This window comes from Mandrillus leucophaeus, unplaced genomic scaffold (assembly GCF_000951045.1).
Source record: "Mandrillus leucophaeus isolate KB7577 unplaced genomic scaffold, Mleu.le_1.0 Scaffold12, whole genome shotgun sequence".
NCBI lineage: Eukaryota > Metazoa > Chordata > Mammalia > Primates > Cercopithecidae > Mandrillus > Mandrillus leucophaeus.
In genome coordinates, this window is record NW_012100320.1 from 6,015,893 (window position 1) to 6,032,944 (window position 17,052).

At 43.2% G+C, this 17,052-nt stretch overlaps 1 protein-coding gene across 1 annotated transcript in view; it reads left to right on the plus strand.

Moving 5' to 3' along the window:
- IQCH (IQ motif containing H) overlaps positions 1 to 17,052 on the plus strand; it is a 150,724-nt gene that overhangs the window by 58,745 nt on the left and 74,927 nt on the right. The window contains exons 8-9 of the mRNA XM_011968588.1: positions 12,082 to 12,202; positions 16,336 to 16,622. Of these exons, the coding sequence (XP_011823978.1) occupies positions 12,082 to 12,202; positions 16,336 to 16,622 (408 nt within the window). The remainder of the gene's footprint in view (positions 1 to 12,081; positions 12,203 to 16,335; positions 16,623 to 17,052) is intronic.

Here is a 17,052-nt window from a genome sequence, read left to right on the forward strand (position 1 = left end):
ATTATCTTTATGTATTTAGTTGTTGCCAGAACACTGAAATTAAACATTTTGTAGATCTATGAATACACTGTTAAGGTGTTGACATTTCCTTGTATTTCTTTGTCGTCATCATCATCATCATCATCATCATCATCATCATCATCATCATAAATACTGCAGAGTACCTACTGGGTACCAGGTATTGTGCTAAGCATATTACCTGAATTGTCTCATTTAAACTCAGAAAAACCCTGAGGTTTTTACTCATTTACTTCCATACCAATTTAAGGTATAAGGAAGGTATTACTATTCTGTTTACAGATGAAGAAACTTATTCTTAAGAAGTGACTTGCCCAAATTTATAGCTAATAAATGATTGTGCCTTGCTTTTAACCCACATCTGACTGCTGCTAGCCCAGTGCATCTGCCACACTGAGCCAAGTACATTTAGGAAAGACCTTCTTATTTGAAGGTCCTGGAGAAGTGTTCTCCCGCAGGTCCTTGCCTTTGTGACTCATACCGTGTGCTGCCCTTGTGGCAAATTTTCTGCTTTCCAGAGATTTGTGGGAAACACAAATATTCCTGGAACACAGAGGCCACTGCTCTCAAATTTCTTCCCTTTCCTAGATGACAGAAGAGCTGGCAAACTGGGAGGTGTAGGGGGCCATCAGTACACACACCTCAGAGCTGGAGAGGAGGAGCCCTGCCTGGGAGTTTCTAGATTCAGCTCTTGCAACCCAACTGCCTCACATACCTGGTTATGTGCATGGGTGATGAGAGAGAATTTTAGACATCACCCTTTGATTGTTCATGGGAATGACAGATTTTCAGTGCCTTTCTCAATCAATTTCAATGCCTTTCTCAATTTACAGGCTCACTAAAATGATCACGATAGTATCATTCCCAAAAAGCTTGGAGTAAATTCCCAAAAAGCTTGGAGTAACCCACCTTCACAATCAGATGTAGCATTAAAAATATTGTAAGTATTTAAAACCCTGGTTTTTAGCTCAGTGCAGTTGGTCACTCCTGTAATATTTTGTAATCCCAACACTTTGGAAGGTCGAGGTAGGAGTTGGCTTGAGGCCAAGAGTTCAAGACCAGCCTGGGCAATATAGTAAGACCTTATCTCTACAAAAAATTTTAAAATTAGCTGTGTGTCTGTAGTTCCAGCTACTTAGGAGCCTGAAGAAAGAGGATCACTCGAGCCCAGGAGTTTGAGGCTGCAATGAGCCATGACTGCACCACCACTCTCCAGCCTGGGTGACAGAACAAGACTCCTATCTCTAAAAGCAGAAACACCCTGTTTTTAAAAAAATAAGCAACCAAATATTTTGTTGTTGTTTTAATTTTTTTAGTCTCCTATTCCAGGTTGACATAGTAAACTGCCTTTTAAGCGGAATGAGTGATGGAACAGGCTAGTCATTCAGGGTAGCTAAGAAGTAGTCTGACTTCCTGGGGTACCATAGCCAGGGACACCTAGGTTAGACTCCCATGCTTCCTGGGGGATAACCATAGGCAAATTACTTCAGCTCTCCAAGTCTCCCTTTCTCTATCTGTAAAGAGAGATTAGTACCTGTCTCATGGGGAAGTGGTGACAAGTAAATGAGAAAATTCTGTGAATTGGCGAGCAGCGTGCTTAGCACATAATAAGACTTTAAGAAATGCTACCTATTATTATTATTATTATTACCATAAAATTGTATTACAACAAAATACAGGTAACATTGAACAAGTACATACAACTTAATCTTTCTTTGGTGATTTAGAAGGTTCTTTAGGCTCTGGTGGGCTTCCAAGGTATTGCTGTCTATGTCCATTAGCCATCATTATATGTGGTTGTGGCTGTTGAAGATACAGAATGTTGGTTGATCCAGTTGTTCCCAGCCTATGCTTTACCCAGACAGTGCCTTGGAAAGAATAAGTCTTCATAGCAGCCTGCTTTCTTCTCATTTAGAAATATAAAACCGTTCAATTTATTTGAACTTTCTATGAGTTGAATAAAGAGGCTTGACGAAGTAGGGACTATTCTGACCAAAAGATTGCAACCCAGTGGCTTTCTTTTCTGGTTCCAGTTGGTGTATTTTCTAATTAGTGTAGCAGCACGTCACCACAATCATTGGAAAGTCTTAATCATTTACATATTTGTCTTTATCGCCGAGAATGACTTAGAATGTTTTCTTCCAGTTCAGTGGGTATTTTCATGAAGCTGCCAGGGTTGAGTTTGAGGTGTCTCTCTGTGCCTGAGGAAGATGACAGGAGAAGGAAAATTGCCTCCCCAAGTGAAATGAAAGCCAGGGTACCCCTTCTGAGGACCTATAATAATCAGCTACACAAGCTGTTGGTTTGTGTGTCCTATTGATTTAATATGCTTCTAATCAGTACATAAAGCTATGGGCCTGCAGTGTTAATTTTTCATATGCTTACAAAGTACCCTTTGATTTTCTGTCACACGTTAATTACAGCGTTTTGCCATTAAATAGGAAGCTTTGTGTAAACTAATTACTAGGTAATCATTGTCTACTGCAAGCGTGCTGTTTGTACCTTTTATTTTATTCTAAAAATGCACAGATCTCACAGTCTGGAAACACTCTACCTTCCAGCCATTAGCTCTCACTAATTCATAGCATTATTGTGGTGCGAGTGTAGGAGTTGTAATTGTTGTGGTATCAGAGCTGTTAATTACCGGAGTAAACAGTTGAAATGGTGCCAAGGTCTATTGTACAAGGCAGAGAAAAGGAGGTTTAAATGTTACTCCCACCATCTGGGGACTGGAGGAGAGGCAAATGCTTGAAAACAGCAGTGAGGCGCTATCGCCGCTTCAGCTCCAGGGTTGGCGGCCATATGGATCCCGAATACTTTGAATCAATTGAATTTAACTGCCAGTTTTTCGCAATAACAGCGTGGAAGGAAGGAATAAAGCAAAAGATGAGAGGAACGAGAATTGGTTAGTGTTCTCACATCCAGGAAGTCCCCGTTGGAGGTCTTTTGGAAAGGTCTGCTTTGCTGAAAACCACAGAACAGGCATGGGCATTTGGAACGGTTTCAGAATGAGTTTTACTCTCCTCTGACGGTGACTGCGCCATTTGCTTCTGGTCGTCTGTCCTTGGTGCCCCTCGGTGAGACAGGGATGCCCTTGAGAAGGCTCAGACTTTCCTGTCACTGTGCCAGATCCAACAAAAATTCTGACTTTGGAATTCACTGATTTACCATCCTGGTATTTTAACGAGCATGGTCTGTGGAAAGAAAACAATCAATCTATAATGCTACTACATCTGCCTCAAGTGTATGCATCTGTATGTGTGGAAATATCAAAGAAGGCGCAGCTCTTCACTCTGATAAAGAAAGGTCGCTGCTTGCCCATTCCTTTTGCATAAAATTAAAATATAAATTCTCCCGATAGTGTCTCATTTCATTCCACAGACTCACTCCTCTCCCCCACTACTTGAATGAAAAATCAAGTCCAAAGGGCACATGTGTTTCCTTTTGTTTTTAATTTTCAATTAAAGAGCTTTCATCAGCATATGCAATTTTCTCAACCAGCGATATTTCTCTAACTGGAAAGAAAGACCCCATTACCAGTAATGATAATTATGGCTACTTCCACTTATGGCTGATTTTAAAACCACATGGTTTCTGCTTTAAAATATTGCATGATCTTTAGAACAGGCATGTGTATTTACTTGATGTCACTCATATTTTAATATAATTTCCTTAAAACCATTTTCCAATGTTAAAAATATTTTTAAAACACCAGTCACTTGCTGCTGTAACTACTTTTTAATATCATTTCCCAACCATGAACATATTCTTCTTTTTGTAAACCACCCTGGATTATTTATCTTTAATTGTTCCTTTAGCAGATGTCGAAGTAATTCCGGGAGTAGTGTAAACAACTCCCTGAAAGAAAAGGATCGCAGGCCCTCACGTACACCATGAACCAAGGATGGGGCTTGTCAGGGTTTTGATGATGGCAATTTTGTCCCGGGGAAAAATTTTCCTGCCTTTGTGTATGTGCAAAGTTCAATTACGAATTTCAAAAAGCATTTAATCTTTATCTATTGAAACCCCCAGCATGCGGCGCGCACGGGGTGAGCCTAGAAAGAAAACCACAGCCCCCTGTGGTGAGGGGAAAAAAGAAACAGCAGTTTAAGTGCTGGAAAGTTGAAAGGGAATGAACCTCTCTAGTGTGTGTGGTCGGGGGCAAAGCAGTTGCGCTGAGCTTTGGAATGGAGGCACAACATATGTGCCTCAGTTGGACAAAACGCTTCTCGAGTCAAATCAACTGCTAGGCCTGCATGTTGGTGCAAGGTGGAGGCCTAGATAATGAGGGACAGGCTCCTCGAGAAGCAGCGAGTGGATAATGCTACATAAGTATGGAATTATATACCGCATTTTCACCATTCTGTTTAATGAGAGCCGCCACCGCAGCGAATCACTTGCCACACAGCCGAAATGGGCCATTAGCTATCAAGGGAAAATTGTCTTTGCCGCTTTCAGCAGATGGAGCAAATATTTTACAAAGCAATTTTACATACCAAAAACATTTGTGTGCCTTGGTAATGTTGGCTGTTTTACATTATGTTACCTTCTACAGCAGCATAATTTTCCATCTCATCGAAGGCAAAGTTGGCATTTTTGATTTTTAAATTCTCAATTAACAATTAAACATGGAGTATTAAAGCAGTCCTTAAACTTTAAGTAGGTGTGGGAAGTAGTTTATGACTTGCCAAAGACATTTTCATTTTTTCTTCATCCTCTCAGCATATTTTTGCACTCTAAAGAGGGACTATTTCTAATAATCTGGATGGAAAGGAATGAGTGGAAACTCCACTGCTGATTGCAGAATGAGAGTTACCAATGCACCCAGTGGTCAGAGCATTTGCTGGCTGAAAACACCCATCATGGATTGTGGATACACAGTTTGGTTCACCCATTTGCATCAGTTTAAAATGTTTTAAGTTTCAAGTAACAGAAAACCCAACCCAAAATGGCCTTAAAAATAAAGAGAATTTATTATCTCAGGTAACTAAAAATCCAAACATTGGTCTGGCTTCAGACAAGGCTCAATGATGTCACCAAGGACCCAGTTACTTTCCACTTTCCTCTACACTGCACACCATTCTAAGACTGGCCATCCTTAGGGTTACAAGATGGCTGCCAGTAGCTCCTGCAGTTTGTCCCTGCTCAAGGCGATAGGAAGAGAGAACATCTCATAGCATTCTCAGAAGAGCATAAAGCTGCTTTCTTAGAAGGCCCCAGGAAGTGCTTCCTAATATTTGATTGGTCTAATTGGGTCATGTGCCCATCCTGAACCAATCACTGTAGCCAGGACGTGGCTTTGCTCATCAGGACCAATCCTTGCCGCTGAGTTGGGGGGCAGCACTCTCAATCAACTCACATAGTTAGGCATGGGGAAAGGATTGGTCCTGAAAGAAGTTTGTAATATTACCCTGAAAGAGGGGGCATAGATGCTGGGCAGCCAGTGACAAAGGCCCATGCTACCATATTTTCATACATTTGACAGCACTGACTTAGCATCACCTGTGGATGATGGAATCCAGCCCAGACTGAGTACTTGTGCCTTGATGGCAGTTACCAGCACAGATTCCACTGCACCATGGCACACTGGTAGCAATTGTGTTTGAATCCCAGTTTTGCCACTTTATGGCAGTGTGACATGAAGAGGGGATGACAATATCTACCTCAGAGAGTGGCTGAGATGATAAATGTAAACCACCCTGCACATGCCTACCACATGGTGAGCTTTTAATCATTAAAAGCTTTTAGGCTTTTAATAAAGCCTAAAAAGTGACTAAAATGTATCCTGTGCACAGGGAGGCAGCCCTTCTAAATTCACCCTCAAATGTGGAACCCCTCCCTTCTCAATCTGTGTACCACTAGCTGATTCAAATCCTGAGCACCTTTCATGGTGCTTCACACTTGACACTCTGAAGAGGCAGCAGGGCCAGTGGGGAGCACTCACCCAGGAGTCAGAGGCAGCCAGAGAGCACCTGCGGCCTCCTAGCGTGACTGGAGAAGCCCTCGTTCCCTCTTCTGTGACATGAGGCATTTGTCCTAGATAGTCCACATGGCTCCTTTCAACACTGACAGTCTTGCTTACTTTTTCAGGTCATTGTCTTGCCCTTTTCACTCTCTAATCCTCCATCTAGGGATGTCAGAAGCATCTAGAAAGCAGAACCATGTAGGCAGGTCCCTTGATTTTCTTTTGAACGCCATCAGTGTCTGATATGGGAGATTTGAGGTGATTAACCAAAAAGTTATTAATTCACCACTGCAGATTGGCACATGACCCATTTACACCAATGTGTGTCTGTATGTGTGTGTAATACACACACACACAGAGAGGCACTCTTGGAATTTACTTGGTTGGGGAAGCTAACGCTGGAGTTTGAAGTAGCTTTAGTCATTGAGTGCAGTATTAAGCTTTAGTCATTGAGTGCAGTGGATAGTTTACCTGCTTCCCCTAAGATATCCTGAATCTCATTCATTCAGACATCTCTTCCTTCAAATTTACACTTTCTTGATAGAAAAAGAGAGAGCAAGAGGCAAGGTACATACTTGGTAGACAAGGATCTCTGGGGTGCATCGGCCAGGCTGGTGGAGCCCCATGCCTTCTGCAGATGTCTTGGAACCTTCCAAGGTCCTGACAATTGTTGATGCACTCTGAGAGGTAAATGTGGGCACTGGAAAAAGTGGAGGCAAGCCTGTACAGTGGCAAAGATGGGGCTGAAGTTTCTTCTGATGGGAATTACCCTAGAGCTATCAGCCCCACAAAACTAGCAGCTAATTGCATTCCCAGAGCCAGTGCAATCATGATGGAATGAAAATCTGGAATTCTGACTTTTTTCAAAAGTGTATTTTTTTTCTAGCACTTGTTTATTACCTACAAGGTATATATTTTTCTTTCCACACTTCCCAAGTCATTAGCTCTAAATGATCTGTTCAAAATGGATAATAGACTCTCTGAAACACTGATGTGGTCATCCATCGTCCATCACCTTAGTATTACTCAATTACTGAATGCAAAGCAAAAAAACTTCCTAACTACTCATTTCAAAAGGTTTTTTGTTTGTTTGTTTGTTTTAGAGGCAGAGTTTTGCCCTTGTTGCCCAGGCTGGAGTGCAATGACGCGATCTCAATTTACTGCAACCTCTGCCTCCCGGATTCAAGCAATTCTCCTGCCTCAGCCTCCCAAATAGCTGGGATTACAGGTGCCCACCACCATGCCCAGCTAATTTTTGTATTTTTAGTAGAGACAGAGTTTCACCATGCTAGTCAAGCTGGGCGTGAACTCCTGACCTCAAGTGATCCGCCCACCTCAGCCTCCCAAAGTGCTGGGATTACAGGCATGAGCCACCGTGCCCGGCCTCATTTCACAAGTTTTTAAGATAAAGATGTGCCCCTGTTGCTGGCTTATAACAGATACTCAATATATATACACTTTGGGAAGGTAGAAAAGGGAGGAGGAAGGCAAGCTAGAAATGGTTCCCCTAACACTCTTATTTTCTGTCTTTAATCATTTGTTGAACATTACAACTCACTGAGTGATGATCTTACACAAGCCTCTTAAAGTCCCTCAGCTTCCCATTTTAAAGCAAGAGAAATAGCATGGTAGTGGCTACCACAGAGTGTTGCTGAAAGGACTGAATGAGATCATGAATGTGAACCTGTGACAAGAGAAAGTATTTTACAAATACTATTCTTATGATTCACATGAATTGGAGTGTTTGTCTGTTATGGAAGGGGTGTGTGTGTGTGTATACATAAGTTTGTTTTGAACAGAATAAACTTGAAGAGCTACAGATCTTCCCGTACCAGCATCTGCCCTTAAAGTTGTGGCATTATGTTTGAACTATGCAAAATGATAAAAACTCGAGAGCAGAAAGCCCCCCAAAAACTGAGAGCTTGCATCTGACATTGATAGACCCTTTGTGGCCGTTGGGACCTTGTTGCTTCTTGGGAAAAGGGTGTTCTTAGCTTGTTAAACCACTGCTGCGATGGAGTCCTTTGCTCCTGGATTTGAACTCTCGCCTAACCCACCAGTTCACAAGCAGCTTCTGAGTACCAGCAGAAACCAGACTGTAAAAGGTTGTTTTGTTGGGGGGATAAAATAAAATGAAGCTTTCACCAAGAATGTCATTTTTCTGACCTTACTTGAATATATGAGCTGCAGGTCCTGCTGTATTTTTTTGGTTTGTTTTGTAGAGATGGGAAGACAATTTTCGTTGGTGCTGAGGCCATTCTTAGTATAATCCTTGTTTTTCCCGTCAGACACTTTCAAAATAAAGAAATAAATTAAACAGTTAATACCCCTCTCCTCTTACCTCGCATTATTCCTCTCCATGCCTTTTTCTTAGAGAATGAATCATGGCCCCAAGCTGCCTCTGTGTGCCCCAGCATCCCTATTGAATGTCACCCCGTCAGTGCCTTTAGCTGTGTACCTCTCATGGTGGGACACGATTACTCCTCCAGATTCCAGCAGCTGACTTTCCTCTAGGAAATTTAGCCCCTTACTGTGGCTTTGTGCACAGTGAAAACTCCAAGCGTCAAAGCAGAATGGCTGGCTTTGTGAGCAGAGGTGTTGGCAGAAGCCTGGCACAGTGTCCAGATGCCACACACAAGCAGCAGGCTGATGAGTTACTTATTGGCCCTCACATAGTATGTTGCATCTAAGGTGACACTTCATAAATGCGACCTCATTTATCTTCCCGATGCCCTTCAGAGGCAGGGAATCCCATAAAGTCCACCCAGGAAGAGTCTGTGGTTCTTAAGCAGCCTTCCCTCCAGCTGCTTCCTGAGCAGCAAGGAGGAGCCCATTGAGAGGTTTCACGTTTTATCTTATTCTGTAACTTTAGCTTTAAGGACTACATCCTATGTTTACCAGCATTGTGACTCATTCCACAGACATTTAGTGTTCCCTGTGCTAGGGACTGGGAGACTGACCTCAAAGCCAGTGCCCATGCCATTAAGCAGCCCGGAGAGAGCTGGAGAGCAGGGAGAAAGCCTTCTCTCCCAACTAGGGTGGGAGAGAAGGCTTCCTGGAGGAGATGTGGCTGGAACCACCTCAGGAAGGATGAGGAGGAGTCAGCAAGGGGAGGAGGAGGAGTCAGCAAGGGGAGGAAGAGGAAGAAGGGAGGCAGAGGAGGGCAAGTTCAGGGGAGGCTGGGGGCTGGGCAGGAAAGTGAGGCCACATTAGGAGTCAGAGGCCATATCACAGAGGCCATATCAATCTGTCATGTTGAGGAGTTTGGACTTGATCCTCAAGCTGAAGGACATCTTTCAAGATTTACGTGGCAAGGCTTTTACCTACTCCTTCACTGCCTTTTCTCCCTCTCTCCCCAACACCAAAAAAAAAAAAAAATTATATACTTATAAACACTTTTTGTCTAGTCCAGTTGCTTAAAAGGCCTGACATTCTGTAATTTTTGCTGTATAGATGAGTGAACGATTTCTCTTTGGACTGCCTTGGTATGAATGGCCAGATAGTGTGTAACTGGTAGATGATTTCACGTTCCCCAGCAGTAGGGCAGAAAAAGCCATTTAATCAAGGCAGAACAAAGAAATTCCCACTTTCCTGACAGAGGGCCTGGGCTGTGAGACTTCCTTTCCTTGCCATTCCATTTTCCAGAGAAGAGTGGGATTCTAACGCTGTGTTTCATTGTCCCAGCTTTGGGGCACTTCATGAATCAGAGATAAAATGGAATGGTTTTAACTGAAACAAGTGTAAAACAAAAGAAAGATGGATTTTGGAGACTGTTCAGAGAAGGAACAAAGGAGTCCGGGTTGCTGGAGCTGCGCATTTCGCATGCTTGTTTAAAATTTAGATGCAGGGCTTTGGGGCGATCAGGTAATTCACAGTAAAGATCAGAGAAAATGCGCACCGTGTATAGGATGTGAAGGAGGGAAAAGGCCCATTGCTTTGACAGCAGTTTCCTTGCTTCTGCATCACAAGGCAGAGCTCTCTGCATGAGCGCTTCCCCAGCCCTTCTTCACAGACCTCCTCCCACTCTGCAGGGAGTCGTCCTGAGCCGAGTGTGAGCCAGGGCACTCTCCGCCTTTCAGGGAGGTTCTGTTTTGTATGTCAAGCACTTACTAAGCTAACTAATGAAACTCTCCCACCAAGATTTTCTGGATATTTCGGAAGTTATTCAGATTTTTTGAACCTGCTGAGAGCATAGTGTCAGATGTTTAGTCTTCTGCTGTGGTTTGTCAGTAGGCACTGGACCTAGAATCAACCAGCTGTTCCAAGGAGTTGGGGCAGGCAGTGCATAGAGGACAATCACTTTTTAATGGTAGGGAAATTGGAAATCAGTGTGTGTGATTTCTCAGATTCCAATCCCACACCCAAAGCTGATCCCTCCAAATTACTGCACCGTCACTCAGATTCAGAAGTTCCCCCGCAACCTAAAGTAAATCTGAGTTTCTCTTGTCAGTGCTCCTTATTTTGAGTATGAATAGTGTCTGTCATGTGAGTTTTGGTCCAGGACCCTGCCTCACTTCTGGCAGAAATAAAATCTGAAGAGGTGGCTTTTATTTGAAAAAGTTTAGACAGTCTAAGAGGAAGAGTATCGCAACTTAGGACATCTAAAAAAAATTGTCCTGGCAAACCAAGGCTTTTTATATCAAAAGCCAGACTTCTTATTCATTGAGGATTCCATACTGATTTCATTTTGACAGGAGGCTCTTTAGTCTTTGGGTTGTTTTACAAATGGTATGGGGCCAGCCTCACATCCAGGGAGACGAGACTGTGACCTAGGGGGGATTTCAGGCAAACTGAGGCTGGCCCCAATACTCCTTCCCACCTAACTCTTCCAACCCATCCCTACCTAAAATCCCACCTTTACAGCTTCAGCCATAGTTTAAGGCTTTGATGATGAAGTTGTAGGATGCAGACATCCACCAACAAGGGGAAAATGGCACAGATTAAAGAGATGGAAGATGACTGGGCACTGTAGCTCATAGCTGTAATCCAGCACTTTAGGAGGCTGAGGGAGGAGGACTGCTTGAGACCAGGAGTTTGATACCAGCCTGGACAACACAGACCCATCTCTACAAATATATTTTTTAATTAGCCGTGCATGGTGGTGTGTACACGTAGTCCCAGCCAATTGGGAGGCTAAGGCAGGAGGATCATTGGAGCCCAGGAGACTGAGGCTGCAGTGAGCTATGATCACACTACTGTACTCTAGCCTGGGTGACAGAGCAAGGCTCTGTCTCAGAAAATTTAAAAGAAAAATTAAAAATATATATGGAGGTGGCTGGGTGCGGTGGCTCACGCCTATAATCCCAACACTTTGGGAGGCTGAGGTGGGTGGATCACCTGAGGTCAGGAGTTCGAGATCAGTATGACCAACATGGTGAAACCCCGTCTACTAAAAATACAAAATTAGGCTGGGCGCGATGGCTCACGCCTGTAATCCCAGCACTTTGGGAGGCCGAGGCGGGCGGATCACCTGAGGTCGGGAGTTTGAGACCAGCCTGACCAACATGGAGAAACCCTGTCTCTACTAAAAATATAAAATTAGCTGGGCGTGGTGGTGCATGCCTGTAATTCCAGCTACTGGGGAGGCTGAGGCGGGAGAATCGCTTGAACCCGGGAGGCGGAGGTTGCAGTGAGCCGAGATTGTGCCATTGCACTCCAGCCTGGGCAACAAGAGCAAAACTGTCTCAAAAAAAAAAAAAATAATAAGAAAGAGAAAAACAAAAACAATTAACTCCACATTTTATATAAAAGGAAACTGAGGCCCAGAGTGAGAAAAGATATTGCCCAAGGACACTCTGCTGGTCAGGCTGCCAGCTGCAGTGGGTCTGAAACTTGGTTTCCTGATGCCCAGAGAGAAGGGTGCCTTTCAGAGACAACAGGAACAATGAAGAGTTTTTAGGGAGGCCAAATCACTTTTGAAATATGAAAACTGAAATGGCTGAAAAAAGAGAGAACATTTTCAAAATGGCTTTCTGACTCTGGGTAAACAGTAACCACATTTTTTTTGCCTGTTGGAGGCCTGGTTTTTAATCACTCCACAAGCAGTTTTCATTTCTGTAGTAAAATTGCTTGTGGTTCTATTTAATTTGTTTCTGCAGGAGCCAGCTTTGGTGAAGATCTCCGAGGAGCTGGCGGGCATTTTAGCACAGCACGCACAGCCAGTCAATGAGAAACGGTTCCCGACGTGGAGGAAATTCCTCCAAACATTTCTCAGTCAAGGTAAATAAGACTGTAAAGTTTCTATTGAGGATTAGTCTACACAACTTTGGATTCTAGTTTTGGGTCAACTGGGGCCAATTTCAATACTTTGCATCTCCTGTGTTGGTTTAGAGAAGTGCTCCTATGGTTTTCTTTTTCAAATGTTGCCTAAATATTTATCTTACACCCAGCCTCTTAAGTAAATAGGAACCTAGCATGCCAAGCATGGCACGGGGAGCTCAAGATTCTGGGCCTGTTTTTACACCACAAACTTCTCCTGAGAGGTGGGCTTTGGAATCAGATTACCTGGGTCTGGATCCCATCCATGACTTTGAGCAAGGTTCTTAAACCCACCAAGGCCTGGTTTCCTCACTTATTTACCTTACAGGGTCATTGGGTGGATTCAATGAAATACAGATATGAAAGTTTCTACCACAGAACCTTATACAAAATCATCTTTAATAAGTGTTAGTTTCTCCTCCTGTTTTCTAGGAGAGCAGAAATGGTCTCGCTTCCAGTTCTGAATATAACATTTCCAAACAAGGGTTTGCTAGAGTCCAGGAACAAAGCGAGCCTCCATTCCTTTCATCCTCCTCCTCCTACTTCATCCTCATTTCCTAACAACATTGGGTGGTCCATGAATGGGGGAATGAATGGAGTGAATGATGCCTGTCTACCATCTCAGAGGTCCCTGTGAGGGTGCTACACAGAGGCACACCCATGCGACGGCCCTCACTCTCTAGGAGGTTACAGTGCAAGACATATTATATGCTTACCCACATGCACAAGAAGAGAGGGTTAGTATAACAGGCCACAGAAGGCATCTTCCCACTGCTATCAAGTGATAATAATAATCTCAGCAATAGTCAATAATGATAAGATAATGTCATGTCAGATGATAACAGCAGCAGCAATAGCCCAGTGATGATAATAGCACAGTGATAATAAAACAGTGAGCTTAGACAGTGGTTATCATGGGCCAGGCACTCTTCTAAGTATATCTACGTTAACTTATTGAAGCTTCCTAACCATCCTATGAGGTGGGCACCATTATCACCCTCATTTTATAGAGGTGGGAAGCTGAAGTACGAAAGATTAACCCCAAGTCACTCTGCTAACACATAGAAGAGCCCATGAAAAGCGACCTCTGTTAATGAATTATTTAAGCAAGGGGTTGAATGGCAGCCATCTAACAAGATTGCAGAAAAGAGATTCTTTGCAGGGGACAGTTGTGCTAGACAACTTCCAATGTCCTTTCAACTCTAAAATGTTGTGATTCTATAAATTTCCACATGTACCCACTGATAGACAAGTCAAAGTAAGGAAAGTCAACCCCATGCATAAATGGAAGAAAATCAAGTGGCTACCACACACACACACACACACACACACACACACACACACGATCACTAATAAGGTGTTTTTTCTTTTTTCTTTCTTTTTTTTTTTTGAGATGGAGTTTCACTCTTGTTGCCCAGACTGGGATGCAGTGGCACCATCTCGGCTCACTGCAACCTCCGCCTCCTGGGTTCAAGCGATTCTCCTACCTCAGCCTCCTGAGTAACTGAGATTACAGGTGCACGCCACCATGCCCGGCTAATTTTTGTATTTTTAGTAGAGACAGGATTTCACCATGTTGGCCAGGCTGGTCTCGAACTCCTGACCTCAGGTGATCTACCTGCCTCGGCCTCCCAAAGTGCTGGGATTACAGGCGTGAACCACTGCACTCAGCCTGATGAGGTGGGTTTTTTTGTTTTGTTTTGTTTTTGTTTTTAAGTTATGGGGGGAAGACCATGATGATCTCCAGGCCCGTCCAGGTCAGGGTGTTAGGAAATTTCCAGATCTTCAAGCATCTGCCTGCAAAAGCCTCCCTCTAAACTATTTCTTTTCATGTGAGCTTTGTAGATGAGAAAGGCTTTCCCAGCAACTATCTCATCTGAGCTGTATAACCACAAGCTAAGGCTTCACCTCCACCTCCTGTTCATCTTTATCCTGCTTTCTCAGCCATGCTTATTTATGGAGAGCAGTACAAGCTTTATTAACTTAATTTTCTTCATGAAGAGACTGAAGCTCAGAGATAGGAGGGGACTTGGGCAAAATCACACAACAAATAAGTGGTAAATGGAACACAAAGTTAGATCCTTCAATTTTAGCACATTTAAAAACCTAGGTCTTGAAAGTCATGTGTTTTCAAAGCTTCTGCCTTTCTGTCAACCCAGTGCATACGGCAGGCCCTGTATCAATGGTCCCCAACTGAGCCAGGGTGTCTCCCAGGTTTCCCGACTCTAAGGTCACCATCTCCCTCCCTCCAGCTTCCACCATTGCCTGTTTCATTCCATTTATGTTTTCTCCAGTGTGCTTATGGCCACAAAATGTGCTAGGGATTTGATTTCTAAATTGTCATAGGATTATGTCAAAAGCAATACTTTTTCATTTTCATTTTTATTTTTTGAGATAGGGTCTCACTCTGTCACCCAGACTGGAGTGCAGTGGCACAATTATAGCTCAGTGCAGCCTCGACCTCCCAGGCTCAGGCAATACTCCCATCTCAGCCTTCTGAGTAGCTGGGACTACAGGCGCACACCACCATGCCCAGCTAATTTATTGTTTACAATTTACAATTTTTTTTGTAGAGACAGGGTCTCACTTTGTGGCAATACCTTTTTCAGAAGAGGAATTAATTGCTCTGAGTGGAAGAAAATAACAGTGAAAAGGTTATGGTCATGATGCTGAGAAGATAGTACAAATAAGCTACTTTGAAATAAAATACCCAAGTAATCTTGTAACTTATGAATGATAGTGTGTTTTCACGGAAGCACTATCTTTCAAAACATAGGTGACAGCTAAAGCCACAAAGTTAACCAAAGCACAGAGACTCACTAGGTTTTTTACTTTTGTACATTTTTGTCATTGTTGTTTTGCTGCATTTACCTTGCTAAATCCCCAGCAACTGATGTTTAGGTACAGCACACACGACTAGGCCTCGTTTGAAGAAAAGAATGTCTCAAACCAAATAGAAAAATTAGGATTTGAATATGTACCCTCCAAACTCAATTTTCCTTTTGAAACTTGGTGTTTGTTAGGACTACCTCTGACCAGATTTATAGACACTTAAGGAAAGTGCTTTTTGGATGAAGTAACAGATGACTGCATTTGAAAACTGCTCATTTTTTTATTTGTATGCTGTTCTCTTACACCTACAGGCAGAGGTCACACTTCTCCCAGCCCCCAGCAAATTTGTAAAATACAGGCCAAGTTTCTCTTAGTGCTGTCAGGTTCTAGACGGCACCCTATCTATGGAACACTTTGTTGTTTTTACTTCTAAATTATCTAACTGTTTACAAGTAATATCTTAAATTTTTTCTCTACAAAGAGGACATATACAGTAAGATTTGTAAGTTGGGCCTAAAAACAGAAGATTAGGGCTATGTAATTTTTGTGGACACCACTGAGATAGGCCACAAATTAGCCAGAAAAATGTTGTTGCGGTGCTTGAACATCAGACTTGCCTCTGTGATTTTTGGCATTCAAAGCAAAAGGTAAAATGTAATAAATTATAAAGCTCTCATTATCAGCAGAGAGAGCACATGCGTTCTTCAAACACGGCAATATCTCTTGGTTCTATATTTTTAAAAACATTTTATAACTGACTTTATATAGAAGTCCTTTGGCTGACATGATGGTCAATGTTCTCTCTGCCCGCAAAAAGCCCAAACCCGTCAAACCTTCAAAAAGCAGTGAAATTTACGCGAAAGAGCACACTGGTCATCAAGATGCCAACTGCGGACGATGGGCAGTTAATTCCCCAAAGGGATTTGATCATAATCCTTGGGTTCACTGTTTATGAGTGGGCATAGACCCAGTGATCCTCACGGTGTCTTCAAATTATAATCAGAATCAAAACTACCATTCACTGAGCCCTACAATATACCAAGCATTGGGCTAAATACTATAGATAGATACAGTATCTCTAAGATTCACAACAATCTAAAGAGGTAGGCTTTATTATGCCCATATTACAGATAAAGAAAAATAAGTTCAGAGAATGTAAGCTACTTGCCCAAAGTCTCTCAAGACATGGCAGATGCAGAATCTGAGCCCAAGTCAAACAAAATGAATGTGTCCTTTCACCTGCTCCACGTTTTTCCCACCAGGGGGTGTGATCGAAGCATTCCCACCTGCAGACAGCATCACCAACCTGACAGTGGACATGCTGATAGAGCCCAACGGGAAAATCAGCGTGCTATCAACAGGGGACCAGCTTCATGCCGACAGCCCCTTCATCTCCTCCGGTACCACCGTGCCTCAGACCTCAGTGGATCCCCAAGTTCTCACTTATTTGTGCCTCCAAATTGGAAAAGCCTGCAGAATGAGAGATGTGGTTGGTTACTTTTCCATAGATCTGGTGACTTTTATTGATCCAAGCACCTTGGAACAGCAGGTAAGTTGAATGGATGCCACTCGAAATGCTGAAATCTGTAATGACTCTGCACCCTACACACCAGTGCAACAGGGAATATGAAGGCTCTTCTCAAATGCACTGATTCTCTGATGAGCTCGCTCTAAATTCAACACCTGCATGGTCCAGGCAAATCCAAGTGAGACCAGGCTTTATGTCCGGAAATACAGGGCCAGGGTTGTCTCATTCAGGTACAGTTGGAGTTAAAGAGTGACTGAGGCCAGGCGCAGTGGCTTAACACCTGTAATCCCAGCACTTTGGGAGGCCGAGGTGGGCAGATCCCTTGAGCTCAGAAGTTTGAGAGCAGCGTAGGCAACAGTGAGAAACCCTGTCTCTACTAAACATACAAAAATTAGCTGGGCCTGGTGGTGTGCACCTGTAATTCCAGCTACTTGGGAGGCTGAGGCAGGAG